This window comes from Cydia splendana, chromosome 26 (assembly GCF_910591565.1).
Source record: "Cydia splendana chromosome 26, ilCydSple1.2, whole genome shotgun sequence".
NCBI lineage: Eukaryota > Metazoa > Arthropoda > Insecta > Lepidoptera > Tortricidae > Cydia > Cydia splendana.
Genome location: NC_085985.1, coordinates 8824137 through 8844200, shown reverse-complemented (window position 1 = coordinate 8844200; position 20064 = coordinate 8824137). Strand labels below are relative to the sequence as shown.

The following is a 20064-nucleotide window of genomic DNA, read 5'->3' as shown; positions in this document are numbered from 1 at the left end:
AGAGCATTCGTTGCCTGACCTAAGTAGCTTATTGAATTTCTTTAAAAACTTTTCTGTAAAAGGTTGACGGGTGTTGGGTGTTTATATGGTTTCGGTCGATTATTATCATTTGCATTGCCCATGATGACTTACTAGAATTACGAGCACACGAGACACTAATAGTAGTTTGACAAACCTTGGTTTTCAAGAGGTATTTTATATTGACATTTGCTGTCACAAATTTGCTGTCAGATTTAGTCGCAAACCGCACGCAAAGTGCACACAAATGTGTCGACACCTTGTTACGGAAAAGTGTAGACACGGCGACGACACTTTGTTTCGAAACAATTCTAGACACATTGTGTGGACTTTGTTACGACACATCTGACATTTAGTTACCACTTTGTGATTCTGCGACTGGAATGGTTATATGGGTTGGAACTGTATGCAATATATGTATGAAAATGTAAGTTTAAAAAAAATCACTTACATTTTCAAAAACTATTTATTATTTTTATACTTATTTTTGGTAAGGTTTAGGCTATGGTAGCGGTGGTGTGTTGGCGGAACGTATGCTTGTTTGTCATTGACGTAGTAAAATAATTTGATCGTTATTGGTTATCTGTAGCTACCAGCTGTCACCGGTTATCTACAGATTTTTAACAATGCGGCTAACGTACCCAACTTAATAGAAACAAAATAAAGAAGTAGCTTGCCTGGGTGCATAAGGTTCCATATTTGGCAAACTGATAAAAAAATCACTAATGCATAATGTTCCATATTAGTCCAATCCTTCTAGCTTGTAACGCATAGTGTTCCATTTCAGGAACAAACTTTCACGACATCATACATAGTAATTTAAATATAAATGCTTACATGTTTTACCGTAAAATCTCGCGGCATATATTTTTCTAATACTCAACGCTGGAAATTTATTTATTGCACTAAATATAACAACGAAAAGCTAATTACAAAAGTAGTCATTCACACTTGCAAGTAAAATTGCCGGACGTCGGTGGAGATGATAACGTCATATGGACCACACACTAGTTAGAAGCTGTATCGAGTACAGAAAACGTTCAGTAGTATTCATAGTTTCTACCTCTTACAAGTTCAGTAAAACAGATGACGCTAATACCAGTCTACGAGGATAATTTCATTACGTTCCAAATTTGGACCCATATGCGGTAAAGGGTTAAGAGCCCATCAACGTGCACACTAGCGCCACTGCTAAATAATGAACTCAAAACAAAAACGGCCGTTTTAACTTTGGACGCATAGATTGACGAATCCAGCAACATAAAAACTAGTCTGATGTATTCAAAAGGTACTTAAATACACAATGCAGTACGTAGCGGCCCCCTTTTTTAAATATCTTTCGTTAATTTTAAATAATCACGATTATTTAGCAGTGGCGCTAGTGTGCACGTCCATGGGCTCTTAAACCCACTTGTCCTTTTCCAGTATTCGCCTTCGGTCGCTCCTATAGCGTCCTCTTCATCGCACGCGCGCTGCAAGGCATCGGTTCGTCCTGCTCCTCCGTGTCTGGAATGGGCATGCTGGCTGAACGGTATCCTGACGACAAGGTAAAATCTTGATACTGATAAAAAAAAATCAAAAAATACCTAAACATTGTATATTTGTACTCAAGAAAACAGTACGATCTTAATAATTAATATTATATTAATAATTTATTTTTATTTTCTCTGCATTGTTTTACTTTTCTTTGTGTAGGTACACTAACCTTTAGGCAATTAAGATGAATGTTACTAACACTCATATGGACTTTGTTGGTCTGCAATAAACGATTTTTATTTTTATTTTTAACCAGCAAATCATCTGGTGCCAATTGGTGCTAACCTGTTTGACGTTTGGTAGCATGAATTTTATGATTGTCTATAAAAAACCGTATTTCATCTTTATCTTGCATAAGTATTAAATGTTAATTTAAAGTCTATTAATGTAAACAGAAAACACGAAGGGACCAAAAATAGACCCTTGAGGTAATCCAGCGCTCCAAGGGCTATAAAACCCAACAGATTGAGTTCTGTCGCATTAACTACTTGATATATTCTACCCAGACCCCAAAGGTACAAAAGAGATATGAGACAGTTAATTTATTTTTTACCCCTTAAACCACCACGACTCACGTTAGACCGGGCCGCGTCCGGGCCGGAGCTTCCAGCGCATCGTTTTGTATGGAAAGCATCACGTGATCACCTGTCATGTCATAGAAAAGTAAGCGCTGGAAGCTCCGGCCCGGACACGGTCCGGTCTAACGGGAGTCATCCTTTAATGGCAAAATTTTCTTTAAAATTATATTCTTAACGCATTCACTGCCAGGGGGCGTGGCCTAGGAACAAACTTGTATGACGGTGGACGCACATGTGCGTCGGGGGCAGTGAATGTGTTAATAAGAAAAAAAATCTTTCAATTCACGTGATCAACGCTATCAAATGCCTTCAACAGATAAGTAAAGTAAAACGTATGAAACCACTATAGCTTTTCGGTAAAAGGAAAACGCAAAAATGTATGTCTGAAGTTCCACATTTGGCTAGCATGGGGACTATAGACCCAAACTTTCAGCAGTGGGGTGTTTATAGGCTGATGAAAATTATTATAAAATGTCCACAGGAACGAGGCAACGCTATGGGCATAGCCCTCGGAGGTCTGGCTCTAGGCGTTCTGATCGGACCCCCGTTCGGCGGTCTCATGTACGAGTTCGTGGGAAAGACCGCGCCCTTCCTCATGCTGTCCGCTCTGGCACTGGGAGATGGATGTAAGTACGAATGAGACAGAATGATCCTCCAAGTTTTCTAGTCTGATCGGACCCCCGTTCGGCGGCCTCATGTACGAGTTAGTGGGAAAGACCGCTCCCTTCCCCATGCTGTCCGCTCTGGCACTGGGAGAAGGGTGTAAGTACGAATGAGACAGAATGATCCTCCAAGTTTTCTAGTCTGATCGGACCCCCGTTCGGCGGCCTCATGTACGAGTTCGTGGGAAAGACCGCTCCCTTCCTCATGCTGTCCGCTCTGGCACTGGGAGATGGATGTAGGTACGAGTGAGACAGAATGATCCTCCAAGTTTTCTAGTCTGATCGGACCCCCGTTCGGCGGTCTCATGTACGAGTTCGTGGGAAAGACCGCCCCCTTCCTCATGCTGTCCGCTCTGGCACTGGGAGATGGATGTAAGTACGAGTGAGACAGAATGATCCTCCAAGTTTTCTAGTCTGATCGGACCCCCGTTCGGCGGCCTCATGTACGAGTTCGTGGGAAAGACCGCCCCCTTCCTCATGCTGTCCGCTCTGGCACTGGGAGATGGGTGTAAGTACGAGTGAGACAGAATGATCCTCCAAGTTTTCTAGTCTGATCGGACCCCCGTTCGGCGGCCTCATGTACGAGTTCGTGGGAAAGACCGCCCCCTTCCTCATGCTGTCCGCTCTGGCACTGGGAGATGGGTGTAAGTACGAGTGAGACAGAATGATCCTCCAAGTTTTCTAGTCTGATCGGACCCCCGTTCGGCGGCCTCATGTACGAGTTCGTGGGATAGACCGCCCCCTTCCTCATGCTGTCCGCTCTGGCACTGGGAGATGGGTGTAAGTACGAGTGAGACAGAATGATCCTCCAAGTTTTCTAGTCTGATCGGACCCCCGTTCGGCGGCCTCATGTACAGGGTTCGTGGGAAAGACCGCCCCCTTCCTCATGCTGTCCGCTCTGGCACTGGGAGATGGGTGTAAGTACGAGTGAGACAGAATGATCCTCCAAGTTTTCTAGTCTGATCGGACCCCCGTTCGGCGGCCTCATGTACGAGTTCGTGGGAAAGACCGCCCCCTTCCTCATGCTGTCCGCTCTGGCACTGGGAGATGGGTGTAAGTACGAGTGAGACAGAATGATCCTCCAAGTTTTCTAGTCTGATCGGACCCCCGTTCGGCGGCCTCATGTACAGGGTTCGTGGGAAAGACCGCCCCCTTCCTCATGCTGTCCGCTCTGGCACTGGGAGATGGGTGTAAGTACGAATGAGATAGAATGATCCTCCCAAGTTTTCTAGCCGTTCTGATCGGACCCCCGTTCGGCGGCTTCATGTACGAGTTCGTGGGAAAGACCGCTCCCTTCCTCATGCTGTCCGCTCTGGCACTGGGAGATGGATGTAAGTACTTACGAGTGAGACAGAATGATCCTCCAAGTTTTCTAGTCTGATCGGACCCCCGTTCGGCGGCCTCATGTACGAGTTCGTGGGAAAGACCGCTCCCTTCCTCATGCTGTCCGCTCTGGCACTGGGAGATGGGTGTAAGTACGAATGAGACAGAATGATCCTCCAAGTTTTCTAGTCTGATTGGACCCCCGTTCGGCGGCCTCATGTACGAGTTCGTGGGAAAGACCGCCCCCTTCCTCATGCTGTCCGCTCTGGCACTGGGAGATGGGTGTAAGTACGAATGAGACAGAATGATCCTCCAAGTTTTCTAGTCTGATCGGACCCCCGTTCGGCGGCCTCATGTACGAGTTCGTGGGAAAGACCGCCCCCTTCCTCATGCTGTCCGCTCTGGCACTGGGAGATGGGTGTAAGTACGAATGAGACAGAATGATCCTCCAAGTTTTCTAGTCTGATCGGACCCCCGTTCGGCGGCCTCGTGTACGAGTTCGTCGGAAAGACCGCCCCCTTCCTCATGCTGTCCGCTCTGGCACTGGGAGATGGGTGTAAGTACGAATGAGACAGACTGGTCCTCCGTGTAGTATTTCGCTGCTTTTGGGGAAAATGGTAGACCAAGGCAGAGTTTTGATTAACGTATTCTACCAACAAGCTACCAAAGATTGTCATCTTGGCTAGACCCCTGAGGTTCTTTCGAAGATGTTACTTATATAATTTTGTTGACAGTGCTACAACTAATGATTCTGCAACCTGGCGTAGTCCGGCAGGAGAGTGACCCGCCATCTTTGAAGGAGCTGATCATGGACCCCTACATCATCGTTGCTGCCGGTACGTTTTCAATATACTTACACAATCGGTTGCGTCGTTCAAGGAGAGGTTAAAGAAGCTATGGTTATCTGATCTGACTGATTAATTTGTCTAATATCTATTGTATAGTTGCTTTACATCTTTCAAATTCTTTCCAATTTTTAGTGTATTTTCCCCATTCCTTTATGTGTAATATATGTATGTTTAACCTATAAAAGAAAGATAAATATATCCTTTATCTTCCTGGTACCTTGTTGTACATTTTGCTGCATTTGTCACCCCCTTTTCACTTTCTCCTCTCATCTACTCAAAGGTTAATGAGAAGAGATCCCTCAAAGGGATAAGTTCGCCTTTGTACTTCTTACTAATTGTATGTTATTTTTAATATGTCTTTTTGTACAATAAAGAGTTTACTACTACTACTTCTACTACTTACTGTCCATCTACCAAAATTTTCCAGATTTCTTCCCCGTATTTGCAAAATGTCTTGAGATCACAGAGCCGCCACAGATGACTAAATTAAACAGTTAATAGCCGAGGAATCTGACGAGCAAAATTTTTAAAAGAAGTATACTCGTAGTTTCCGAGTAAATACAAGATACTTAAACGCGTGACGGCCATATCTTCCGTCGCAAGTTACACGCGGCATAACTTTTGTTTTCTCTAATTTCCTGGTTTAACGCCTCTTGACAGGAGCCATAACCTTCGCGAATGTGGGGATCGCCATGCTGGAGCCTAGTCTGCCGATCTGGATGGTGGACACCATGCAAGCCAGCCGCTGGCAGCAGGGAGTGGCGTTTTTGCCCGCTAGCATCTGCTATCTCATTGGTAAGCTGTGGAAGTCGATCTCCAACCCACCAAGCACCTTCAACCAACGTTCCAATCCAAAGTATTAATCTAACCAACCTTCCAATCCAACGCGTTAATCTAACCAACCTGCCAATCCAAAATGTCAATCCAACCAACGTTCCAATCCAAAGTGTCAATCCAACCAACCATCCAAATCCATAGTGTCAATCAACCAATCTTTCGATCCAACGAATATTTCTGACTTTTCGACCAATTATAATACCACGAAATTTAGCTATCCATACATAACTCTGTGTAATGATGTGAAATAAAATTGACGACCTAGGTATCTGGCCTAGTGGGTAGTGACCCTGCCTATGACGCCGATGGCCCCCGGGTTCAAATCCTGGGAAGGGCATTTATTTGTGTGATGAGCACAGATTTGTTCCTGAGTCATTGGTGTTTTCTATGTGTTTAAGTACTTACATATTATATTTATATATTACATATATCGTTGTCTAAGTACCCACAAGACGAGCCTTAAGGCGTATCCAGATTAGTCAATTTTTCGCCAATCTAATTCGATTGCCGATCGAATCAGGACGTGCGGACGCAAACTCCAATTTGGCTCGCCGAATTCAACCACCGATAATGACCGATATTACCGATAAAATGAGGTGCGGACGCAAAAATACCAATTTGTGACGCCAGTATTTTCGCTCTGGGGCATTTTTTCAATTTAGAGGGCTCTAATATAACCATAAATCTAAAATTGGAGATTGACGCCAATTTCATTTCCGATCGATCGACCGATTTGATCAGTCCCGTCTGGATACCACTTTATTGAGCTTACTGAGGGACTTGGTCAATTTGTGTGATAATGTCCTATAATATTTATTTATTTATAATGTTTGCAGGGACGAATCTGTTCGGCCCGCTCGGACACAAAATGGGCCGCTGGCTGGCCGCCTGCTCCGGACTCATCATCATCGGCGTCTGTCTTATACTGGTAAGATAAGTATTTCTTATGGTAAAAGGGCCATTTTATTTAAAGTTGTCCCCTACCCTTTTTTTGAAATTTGGGATTTTTTATGTTATTTCTACTCAGAATCACGAGCTCTTTCTTTCCTAATAGGAGAAAAAAAGTGTCCCAAGGTTTTTATTTCCATTCCGTTACCATTTTTCATAGACTTTGTATGACGGTCATGGAATGGAAAGATCGAAATATATATGGAAATTTCGGGACACTTTTTTTCTCCTATTAGGATCAAAAGAGCTCGTGATTCTGAGTAGAAATAACATAGAAAATCCCAAATAAAAAAAAAGTGTAGGGGACAACTTTAAATAAAATGGCCCAAAAACTATATTAAATAACATACTTTCATAATATAAGTTTGATCATAGAAAATAAGGTAAGCATAGAGTGCTTATTCCATACATCAGTTTTGTTACCAAAACGCCTGTTATTTTCGTAATACATCACTGTATAAGTGAGACTTCAAAGGACGAGCAGATTTTTCTCACTTAAAGAGGTATTCCACTTACCCAGGCTCTCAGTTAGCCAGGTACAAATAAATTTCTGTTTCATTTACAGAGGGTCCCATTAATTAATAGAGGTGAGAATAGAGGATATATCTCAGTTATAGAGGTGGTTAATAAGGTATAAATTGTAATTATCTTTAAATGTTTAGGTAAAATAATCTTTGTCCCTAAATATTTTTTAAGTCTGTTTAAATATTTCTTTGAATTTATTTTGAATGATTTTCCAAAGGATAGATTTTTTATTAAATGAAAATTTGTTTATTCTTGTTACTTATCAAGATTTCAGCTTTCGTTTCGATAGTTTTAACTGCATAAAGTAACTAAATGAAACTTGATGTCGTTTAGACACAATTAAGCAAATGCGGAATTTGTGGATAGACTAAGAGTTAGTAAGAATACGGAAATAGATCGATAAAGTCCAAGTTAGAGAGGTCATAGATTGACGTTATCTCAGATACAGAGGTAATTCGTATAAATTCTAAAAAAACAATTAGGAAAATGTAATCTTATAAATATAGTCTCAGTAAAAGTGGTAAAATACACTCTGTCTCAATACTAGAGGTAAATGTGACCATAAAATCACAACAACTAATCCCAGTTATAGAGGTTCGTTTTATCTCAGAGGTAATTCAGTGCTAAAGTGTCGGGACCGCACCATGAGTCCCAGCTATAGAGGTTTCTCACTTATCCAGGTCCCACTTAACCAGGGTTCACTGTAGATGTCATGTGTTGTCGCGACTGACGAAAAAGTGTATACTGACTTGACTTGAAAATAGAGTTCCGGTTAATCCGGTTATAATATTAGCTGAAAATTGTTGAGCGTTAGACTTTTTGTTCGACGCGACATCTATTGTCGAGTAACAGTACTGATAATTCCTCTACTTGACGCTAGATGTCGACTACAAAAATAATAGGCGTTTTAGTAACAAAACTGATGTATTGAGTGAGCACTCTATGCTACTTATTTCTCTATGGTTTGATAGATGAAACTCTCCTATTGGTCAGGTGTAGAAATGTAACTTATAGCAGTTTTATCCTCCTAAGGCCCAAGGTCCTATATACCTGTAGTACCTCTTCAGTTCAATGGAATTTAAATCCTATTCAATTGGAACAGAGTCGCTTTTGCTTTGTTTCGTTCAATTTGCCAACAAGCCAAAATCGACTCTATTTCACTACTTACTATAGGTTCTAATCTCAGTGGCAATTTTTGGATTTTTCATTTGTATGGCTGGGCCTTCTTAATAGGAGGTTATTAAATGGGGTTCGAAATTCCAAATTCCAAATTTTTTTTTTTTAATTTTTTTTTTTTAAATTTATTATTTAGCAGGACCTTTATACCCTTGTATACATCGGCCCTATCATGTCCGTTTCTTATATCTCCAGAAATTTTTTATTTGTTAAACATAGGTATGTATAGTTGAATCATCGAGAGCGTGGAATTGCATATGTAGTAGTATTGTTTGTTTACAGGCATTCTATATTTGAATTTTCTATTTTCTTGTACTATCAGCATACAACCACTACAAATGCAATTCCATCTTCTCGATAATTCAACTATACAACAGTAGGTCTTACATGTATAATATAGTAACACTATGTTTCGCCACATGGCACACAAATAGCTACAGAGCACATGTAGCATGCAGTTATAAACTAAATCTTAAAACATATATAACAGATACAAATTAAAAGGTAATAAAGTTTCCTGAGTCTGACAAATAATCTTGAATAGAATAGTATGCTTTAGTTATTAGGAAATCATACAAGCTTTTTTTAAATTTATTTAAATCATTAATTTTTAAAATCTGTGTTGGTAGCTTATTATAAATTTTTGGTGCCATTCCAAAAAAGCTTTTTGCTAGTAACGCTGTTTTACATGATCTAGATTGTATTCTATGTTGTTGGCGCTAACTATTGAAATAGGAGAATTAGTGAGGGTTATACTTAACATATAATACGACTTCATATATATAAAGACAGGGAAGCTGTGAGAATATTTAGCTTAATAAAGTAGGGTTTACATGATTCTATGAAATGTAAACCGCATACTGATCGTAAGCACTTTTTTTGAGCTCTGAACACTAGTTCTCTATCAGTATAGTTACCCCAAAATATAACCCCGTATCTCAAAGTTGATGTAACGTGAGCGTGATAAGAGATTAAAACAGTCGACTGGTTTGCTACTTTTCGCAAATTGCGTAAGGCATATGAATATTTGTTTAGTTTTTTACAAACGTTGTCTACGTGGTTATTCCAACTTAATGTTCGATCTAAGCGTATCCCCAAAAAAGTTGTTGAATCCGTTTCTTCAATGTCCTGATCTTTGTATGCAATTTTTAAATGTGAAATAAGTTCTTTTCTCTGTTTAAAGGTCATTGTTTTGGTTTTATTTAAGTTGATAAAGAGATTATTTTTATGTAGCCAATCGATTATTAATTCTATTGTTTTATTAATGTCGTGTTCAAATAATGATGGCTCTTCGCTAGTAAAAATCACTGTACTGTCATCTGCAAATAAAACAATTTTATCTGTGATTGCTTTTGGCAGATCGTTAATATAGATTATAAAGAGGAGCGGGCCTAAGACGCTTCCTTGTGGGACGCCTTAATTTGTTTGTTTTAAATCTGAATAAAATGTGACCTCGTTTTTATACTAAACACAAATCCGAGTTATTTGTGTGACTTGCATTCGTCAAGTAGGATTGTAGTAAATTGTAGGTATTTCCGCGGATACCATAATTATACAGTTTTGATTGTAAAATTTTATGATCCACAAAATCAAAAGCTTTTGTTAAATCCATATACAATGCTGTAACGGGTACTTTTTTATCTAACTGTGTCGTAATTGTGTTAAGTAGATCATAAATGGCCATGTTTATGGATTTATTTTTCCGGAAACCTTTTTGCTCGTCAGCAAAAAGGTTATGTGATTCAAAAAAGCTACTTAGATTTAAATAAATTACTTTTTCTATTATCTTGGAGAAAATAGGCATCAATGCCACTGGTCTGTAATTAGTTATATCTTTTTTATCTCCTTTTTTATACAAAGGTCGAACGATGGTAGTTTTTAATTTTTCCGGAAATATTCCATGTTCGATACATATGTTTATAATAAAACTAAGCGGCGCTGCAATGATTTTTGAAACTGTTTTAACTATTTTTGTATTTATCCCGTCGTTTCCTGTACTATTGGTGTTTTTCAGAGAGTTGATAATTATTCTTATGTCATCTGGATTTGTTGGCTTCATAAAAATCGAATTAATAGAATTGTACGTCATTGTCGTTTTACTTGTGGTGTGTTTATTTATATTCGATGAATTATCACCTATTGTATTGAGATGAACGTAGTAGTTATTGAATGCCTGCGCTATATCTTTGGGGTCGGTAATATCTTTCCCATTCAAGTTGATTGCTGAAATGTTATCTTTTATGTGGTTATGGGTTCTATGTAATATTTTACTTTTTAACCGCCCAGATCCCAATGGCCCGCAAACTCGAGCACCTGATCATCCCCAACGCCGGCCTCGGCTTCGCCATCGGCATGGTGGACTCAAGCATGATGCCCGAGCTGGGCTTTCTAGTGGACATCAGGCACGCCGCGGTCTACGGCTCCGTGTACGCCATCGGGGACACGGCCTTCTGCCTGGGCTATGCCGTGGGTGAGTCATCTTGTACAGACTACTGATTTAAACTTTCACAATAAAGTTTCATTCTATGGAACTTGCTAACTATGTAAACAAACCGCCATATTGAAACTGTCAATAATGATGAATTTACTAGTGACTTTTGTTTACATAGTTAGCAAGTTCCATAGAATGACACTTTAGGGAGTATTACTGCAATGTTCTGCCTCCAGAGTGCAGCAGTAATTTGTTTAGTAAACCATAGAGTAACTGATACATACTAGACCTTAAACAGTTTTTTGACAAATTTCACTATGACAAGGCGGTTTGTTTACAGGTGGCCTACCGCGAAACGCGAAAATTGAAATTTCGTTATCTGCCTCTCTATCGATCGAATAAGCAAGAGTGATAGAGAGAAAGAAACCAAACTTTCGATTGTCGTGTTTCACAGTAGGCCATGATTGTGATTGAGTTAGTGATAGGTACCCTCTACGCACAGTTTTGCATAATATTCCCTATTTTTACACATTATTAAATTGTAAATCGGGACTTAAGGATGACTCACGCTAGACCCGGCCATGCCCTCATTGGAAATTCATGACACCGGTCCCGTCCGCCAGGCCCCGGCGGGCCCGGCGGCCGACTCGGCGACCGTATAAGTACCTATATGTAAATAGGCGCTTATGTTTGACTGAATTATTTCTAAAGATTCCTACAAAATATGCTTATATACATATCTCCTTCAGGCCCCGCGTTCTCCGGAACCCTGGTGAACAGCATCGGCTTCGAGTGGATGCTGGTCATCATCGCCGTGCTCAACTTCGCCTACGCGCCGTGCTTGCTACTTCTACGCTCGCCTCCAGCAAGAGACGAGAAGCAGGTTGGTACAGACAATACACAACATCACTACACAATATACACAACAACAACAAAACATTGCCTGTAGTTATGATCGCCGTGCTCAAAATTGCCTATGTGCCGTGCCTGCTTCTGTTGCGCTCGCCTCCAGCAAGAGACGAGAAGCAGGTTGGTACAGACAATACCCAACAACACTACACAATAGACACAACAACACATTGGCTGTGGTCATCGTCGCCGTCCTCAACTTCGCCTACGCGCCGTGCTTGCTACTTCTACGCTCGCCTCCAGCAAGAGACGAGAAGCAGGTTGGTACAGTCAATACACAACAACACTACACAATATACACAACAACACATTGGCTGGTCATCATCGCCGTGTTCAACTTTGCCAACGCGCCGTGCTTTGTAAGAGAAGCATTTTGAATTCCGACCACTCGATTTCGTGTATTTTGTTCAATAATATCTCCACTACTAGGCATTTAAATTGTGTCGCTTAGCTTCAAACTCGGGTAAATCCATTCGACCCTCTCAGCAAATATCTACCCTATTACCTTTTCTTAATACCAAAATCGCATAATCTGACAGATGGATTTACCCGAGTTCGAAGTTAAGCGACTCAATTCTACTAATAGAATTGAAAACGAGTGGCCAATACCACTCCATTCCAAATTTCTATCGCTCGTATCTCAAAAATTTGCATTTCACCGTTTTCCACCGATTTTCGAGTGACGAAATCGAGCGATCGAAATTCAAAAATCGCCCCCAGGTTGGTACAATCGCCTGCGCTCGCGGTGTTACAGTTAAAAAAAATTGCCTTAATCCTTGCAACCGAGCGGCTACCTGGCTACCTGCAAGGCGTTCAAACGAGTATCGCCCTAACGGCTCGGCCACGCCATCGAGCGACTTGCGACGGCGGGAGCGATAACCATAGGTTGAAGCGTGACACAGCGATCGGACCTTTCGCTCCAACCTACGGTTATCGCTCCCGCCGTCGCAAGTCGCTCGATGTCGTGGCCGAGCCGTTAGGGTGGAGCACCGCGAGCACAGGCGATTGCACCGTCACGCTCCGCGATTGTTGCGCCAGGGTCCTAGCTAAATTGGTTGTTCAATACTTACGCTATAGAATTGTGAAATTTAGCAAGAACCCTAAATGGTATTGTTATCCCGTGTGGTGACTGTACATTGTACAATGGCATGTTGCGAGGGTCTCAAGGCACGAGGGTTAAATAAACTTTGCAACCGAGTGAAACACACATTTTTTTGCTACACCAATTCGAGGAAAATACTAACAGTAAACATTAAAAATCTTAACAAATTAACGCTACCTATCAAATATTTATCATGATTTAAAAAACATTGCCATCAGTTTTTGATGAATAAAGATAGTTTTTAAGTGTTGTGGTGAAAACATACGTGAATGAAGGGCAACTAAAAACAAAACCAAGTGTTTCAATCAATTGTATGAACTTTTACTTAGTTTCGTTACTAGCAAAAAGCAGAGCTTTGTAAGGGCTCGCGGAGTTTTTCTACCTAAACGTACCGGACCGCGACTTTGATCCAATCCGAGGCTTGTTTCATGTTCGATCGAGTGGGTACGAAAGGCTCCAGTACAGTGGTCAAGGATGGTCCATGCCAAGCCATGCTTTGCAATGCGCACAGCGGGTCTCTGATTGATATAAATCTATACTGGGTCAAGCAGATCTTGTCAGTAGAAAAAGGCGGCAAATTTGAAAAATGTAGGCGCGAAAGGATATCGTCCCATAGAAAATTTGAATTTCGCGCCTTTTTCTACTGACAAGATTTGCTTGACCATCTATATAAACTGAAGCTATTGCTCCACGATAGTGACATTTTGTGCTATCAACATTTAATCAAGCGGTCAAGAATTCAAACTGTCAGTGATAAACTAAACAAACAATGGCGTCTGATGTGTGAACACCACAGACCACGGTACGCCACGATTCCTTTGAAGTGTGCCAAAATAACGACAACTTCCCGATTGCCCACCACGGCTGACAACTGACTGCCAGTCGTCCGCCATTGTATATCATTGCATTGCCCCCTGTACACAATGGCGATGGCGTGGCATGGCCCATCCTTCTCCGCTGTGACCTGGAGCCTTAACATCCTACACGGTCGCCCAGTACTTTTTGTAAGGAAGACAACTGGCTTTCCTCCCACCCCTATGTAAGAATAATAAGAATAGGCTGACGCCCTCCCCCTCCCACCCCCTATATTACCATATATTACGTAAGAATCTAAAGGAAAAAATGAGTTCACGTTTGGTTTGTTTTAAATAGTGTCTATTTTCCATAAAAATATTTTTATGAATGTTTATTTGTACCTGTACAAAGGTACTTGAGCTCGTTTAAGCTAACTCTGCACCATGCTTGATAGCATAGAGTGTGGAAGTATTATTATTATTTTAAACGTCATAATTTCATAGAAATTTAAAAAAAATGCATCTTTGTGATCTTACGTAAGATATGAAAACCCCCTCCCCCCCCCTTGTAAGAAAAATAAGATATGTTCGACCCCCCTCCACCCCAAAATCGTCTTACGTAATAAATTAATGGCGCCAAAACTGTTTCTCGAACTGAAAATACCCGATTTAAGTTTGCTAACACAACATGACTGATCAGTTCATCAGCGTCACAAAACATACGAGTAAATTGACCTCCGCAGTGAATATACCTACAGCAAGATTGATTGTTCTTTCTAGTAGGTATTCACAGAAACATAATTGCTAAATTGGGAATCAAACTAAGCGAAGCGAGGTGGGTCTGAATCCAAAAATTTAACCCTGTTAATGGCGTAAGCGCCATCGACATTATTGAAATTGAAAACACCACATAGGTATCGTTGTCTGAGTACCTACCCACAACACAAGCCTTCTTGAGCTTACTGTGGGGCTTAGTCAATTTGTATAAGAATGTCCAGTATTTATTTATTTATTTACTACTAACGCCATCTGCTAGAGAAATAAATAATTAACATTAGCACGAATGTTAATTCATTATTTTGCCAACAGATGGCGCTAGTAGTAATACAAAGTGTTATTACTTTATTTTATTTTATTTGGTTTATAAAATGATATTTTTATTGTTTGATAACACATCTAGACATGAATTAAAATTACTATGTTAAATCTCAAACCTAACGGTGCAGTAGTTTTTCCGTAAAGTGTACCACAAGAATGCATAGTTTGTCGAATAGTAATAGGGCTCGCTTCGCTCGCCCTAATTATATTAAATACTTTTTTCAGAGCCTGATAATAAGCGACAAGTCATCTGTTCGCTACGTCAGCTATCAGAACGAGGAAGAAGAATAAACATCTATTTTGCCACCATCTTAACCGCCCGCCATCATGAAAAAAAAAACTTACAACCGAATTGATAACCTCCTTCTTTGAGGTTTGGAAGTCGGTTAAAAATGATTTCTTGATTTTAAACTGAGACCATAAGGTTTCAAAGTAGGTTAAAATTTAAAAGTTAATTTTAAATTTTAAAGTGACTAAATGTGCCAAAATGTTTTTATTTTAAGGGGTTTGCTTAGTAGCTTTAGAGGCGTCTAAGGAGTGTTATGCCAATGTAAAAGAAGTGTGAATGAGACCAAATATATGGCCTATTTATTGCCCAGAGAAGTAGCTATATATTTCTTCTATCATATATTTCTTCTATCATATATTTCATCTATTCTATCTTCATAGTTTCGACCAATTTTCTGATTCAAATGTGTATCAATGTAAATACCTATTGGTATATATTTCTATATACTAATATCTATAGCCTTTTAGTCAGGGTGTCTGTATTAGAAAACTATATGCCAAACATATCTGTGGGAAATATATTGTATGTCTACACTAATAGTAGTAAACAAGAATAATTCGTGTCTGTATATTAAATTTATTAAAAAGGCTCACGTATTTTAAGTCGAAAATTGCTTGACATCTTTCCATGTCTGCGTCGGTCCGCCAATGCGTGCTTCGTTGATGCTACTCGGTATGGAGCGAAATATGTCGAGCAAGTTTCGACTTAAACGAGTGACCCAATTTAATATATTTAATATGTCGGTGTATCGCAGAAGTCGTGTCTGTATTTCTAAATCTTTATTTATATTTATATCCACAGATTAATTGGGTGTTCATTTATTGAATATATATTATGCTATTTAATGTCACATAAAGATAAATGTATGGTTTTGCATGTGTGACTTGGACAATATGTTTCTTATTATTCTAAATATGTATAATTACGTTAATTAACATTATATTTAATCATAAAATATGACTTTGTGTATGCGTTTTATGGACAATAAAATTTATTGTAACATAGTATATTTTATTGGAAATAAATATATGTGTAAAAGAACTGTAACCCTTCGCAAAAAGGTACCTAAGTGTTTTTGCCATTAATAGGTAATATCGGTACCTACCTATTTGCTATATAGATATAAGTTTTCAGTAAAATATTACTATGACATATTGACAATATTTCTACATGCATAATGTTTTGTAGACAATAATAAATTTACATTATGTATTTACTTTTTGTAATAAAATGACAATAAAGTATTTAGTTCGGCACACGTGTTAAATGAAGCACTTTTTATATTTTCAATACAAATATTTTGAAAAATATTCGGGTGACGGACCAAAGACAAGTAGAATTTAATTTTGAGTGATATTTTTTGAGCTTACATAAGATATTTGTAAATAAAATGGCAATAAAAGCTTTCATTCGATCACTATATCTTAATAATATATTATCACTATTATCATCCCCATTATATATTTAGTTTATTTTTATAACTAATATATTAGTATACGTAAAGTCGGGTTACTTTAGCCCTGGAGCGTAACTTTGGCCATTGAGATTTACTCGATCCAGGTTATATTATTGCACTATAATTATGGAAATATACCATGAGGTTGGTTTTAGCTAATCTTTGATGTTTTTATGTTTTTTATTAGACCCTTTTAAAGGAGGTTTTCATGTGGGTCAAAGTTACCCTCCATTGGGTCAAAGTAACCCGAGTTTACGGTACTAAATTTCACAACAAATACATTTTATTTAGTAACGATTATAATCATCAAATATGAATGTTTTCATTTAATCAATCATTCATGTAGAATAATATATTGCAATCAATGTAATATTAATAGTTCGTAGATCTTAAATACATATATAACTAGCTGTAGAGCATTTGTTGTAGATTTTAATCATAAGCTAATTATACTATAGGAAATTATATGAAATTTCTTCAGCAGTTTTCTATGAGAATCCCAAAAGTCCACAACTAAGACTACGAAATTATTTTGTAGAAGGCAGAAAGGCAATAGAGAGTATTCTCTCTCCAGACGGGTGTTATGCCTGGGGACCGAAGTCCACTGGGAGTTCGTCGGAAGTTATATTATATAGCAACTGAAATTTAAAACTCCGTAAGCGCGATGTAGGTATCTTACTAATTGCGTTTTAGCTCCCTGACGCCATCTGTTAGATTATTGTGGCACGACGTTGGCAGTGACAGCTAGAGGAGACGCCACAATTTCATTCAAAATAAAATAAAATAATGAAACATCAGTATTTTTCAGTTCCAAATTGTCTTTATACATCGAACCAAAATATAACCAAACTATTTACAAATATTTAGCAGTAGAGTAGGTAATACTTAGAGCTTTAGAATACCTATTTGAAATATATGTACCTATCTATTGTTGTCATCCACATCTTATCTAAAATGGAGTGGATTCAATATTTTTTTCACAATTTATAAATACAATTAAAATATCACTGCGAAGATGTGAAATTTCTTTTCATATTTCTATTTAAAAAAACTGAGTAAATAATAAAAAGGTTTATATAATTTTAAAGCAAAATTGCCTGTGTATGGCTGCTCAGGCAGTTTGAAGGGAAGTGATCAAAATATTGTCCATTCCATTCATTTTTCATTCCTTATATATTTTTCTAAACTTTATTGCATAAAAAGAAGTAAAAAGAAAAAATGCCTTAAAGCATTCTCTATCAGTCAACCACTTTTTTTTTTAATTTATATTTAGCTAAATTTTCCAAGGTGTTCTTGGTTTTTTTTTTATTTGCTTATAATAAATTTATACTTTTTTACAGTACACTAAACAGATTATTTTCATTTTATAGATATATGTTCAAAAATATATTAAATTTAGAGTGTTAAAATAATATCAAATATAATATCGTCGTCAAACATGTGTCCTCTAAAAACTCTAGTAATTTAAAGTTAATGAATTAGCAAAACTAAGCTGGAAATATATATCACAAACATATTTAATCACGTAATCTTCCAGTAATAGATATAATGGTAGCTTGCATGCGCTGTATATACATATGTACTTATAGATACGTACATAGGGTTTACATTAAGCATGTTATATTAAATTATCTTCATTCCATCATTTTACATTCTGAACTATTATCATAATATTTAATGAGAAACTTTATATGTTACATTTCAGACTTTTGTTAAGTGTAATTAAATTAAGTTTTATATAATTAATTAATTAAATTTATGGTAATAATTATATCATTCGTATTTGATGATTATATTTTTGTAATCGTGTTTAATCAACTTGCTTAAATTATTACATAAACGCACAGAATTATAAGATATCCAGACGTAGGGTTTCCAGGAAAAAAACTGTGATTTGATAACAAGCCAATTTCCTTGTGTTTACGCGCGGCACTCACACATTTATATCTCTAAGCAAAGATAATTAGAAATATACCAATATCGTCAAAGTAAATTATGTAATCAGTACATTTACTGCCATCTTTCGGCACAGGAGACGACGAGAGAGAGACGATGAGAGCAAGCCAAGGTATGGCGCCATCGCTCGAAAAGTTGGCACCATACCTTTGGCCTATCCTCGAGTAGATGGCGATACTTTTTGACATTTAACAGAAAAAATAAGGATCAAAGTCAAATGGCGATCTAAAAGTTTTAATCATTTGTGTCGAAAGATGGCGGTACATGTACTGACTACATAATTTATTATGACAATATTCCTCTAGTCTAGGGTTGCCATACGTCCCGGTACGCCGGGACATGTCCCGGTTTGAAGCACGGTGTCCCGGCGTCCCGGCCGATAAGAAAATTGTCCCGGTTTAAAAATCATAGTTATTTAGTAGGGGGCTGGACTTGGTAAATAATAATATACCTACATTTCTACGTTTCATATGGCCAAAATTAAAAAAAAATGTTTTATGGTACCTACTTTTACCTAATGTCCAATATCAGTTTCTCAGACACACAATAATTAGATGATTATGGAAATTATGTTATTTTATAGCTTTTAAAGTCTGTAATGTAGAGCTCGAATTTCAGGCTCCCAAGGGCCTAAAACCTCATCAATGGAACTTCGGCCCTCCGAGTAACTCTTGTACATATGACACATATTATTGTTGAGTAACACTAGCGCTGCTTTCTTACAGCTCGACCTTCAGTGTCGCTTAATTTTTAACAAATATAAAAATTTGATTTGAGAAGCTTGGCCTTTTGCCTCGCATGAAAGCTCACCGCGCTGTTTATAAGTACGCTTCGGGCTTATTAAGTAATGTGGAGATTTCTGAGCTCGACCTTCAGCCTCACATTTTACCTAAATTTTTGGTTTGTCTTCCAAATCTCGTCTTCTTCAGCTTAGCCTTTGACCTCGCTGCGCCAAGCTCGGCCTACGGTTTCGCTTTTTAATACAATGGACATTGGTTGGCGTCTATGCTCTAGCTGAGCTTATCCTGAAGCACGGCTTCGACCTCGCATGAAAGCTAGCCTCACTGGGGAACTTCGGATTTTTAGGCCCGGCCCGGCCTTTTTAACACGCTTTCACAATTTTGTCAAAAAAATTTCGCGCTCGCTTCGCTCGCGTTTTTTGCTGGTTGACCCTGAATCCCCTGAATCTACATGGTAGCTTGACTGGTCAATGAATAATAATTTAAACACATGGAAAATTTATCTCCGAAACTACTGTGCTAAAATTTTGAAAAAAAAAACACAAAATAGTTCTTTACCTATCTATAGGAAAACCTATTAGAAATGTGCAGTCAAGCGTGAGTCGGACTTAATTATAGACATTTCACTCACGTTTCACATGAAAAAATACATTGTTACAAATTGTGTAACCCTTTAAACGCGACGCGAGTCCGACTCGCACTTGGCCGGTTTTCTTTAAATGTCCCGGTCTGAGTCCCCACACTTATGGCAACCCTACTCTAGTCTAAATTCTCTTTGCTCTAAGTGTTGACTAAAAACCCGATAAGTGAGTGTGTGTGCGTGTAAAATCGGCCGGTC

General features: G+C 38.6%; 1 protein-coding gene across 1 annotated transcript in view; it reads left to right on the top strand.

Moving 5' to 3' along the window:
- LOC134803443 (synaptic vesicular amine transporter) overlaps positions 1–15616 on the top strand; it is a 63416-nt gene extending 47800 nt beyond the window's left edge. The window contains exons 6-13 of the mRNA XM_063776261.1: positions 1444–1565; positions 2614–2758; positions 4852–4953; positions 5626–5760; positions 6639–6730; positions 10738–10921; positions 11632–11765; positions 15011–15616. Of these exons, the coding sequence (XP_063632331.1) occupies positions 1444–1565; positions 2614–2758; positions 4852–4953; positions 5626–5760; positions 6639–6730; positions 10738–10921; positions 11632–11765; positions 15011–15076 (980 nt within the window). The 3' untranslated portion in view covers positions 15077–15616. The remainder of the gene's footprint in view (positions 1–1443; positions 1566–2613; positions 2759–4851; positions 4954–5625; positions 5761–6638; positions 6731–10737; positions 10922–11631; positions 11766–15010) is intronic.
- Positions 15617–20064: the final 4448 nt, after the last annotated feature.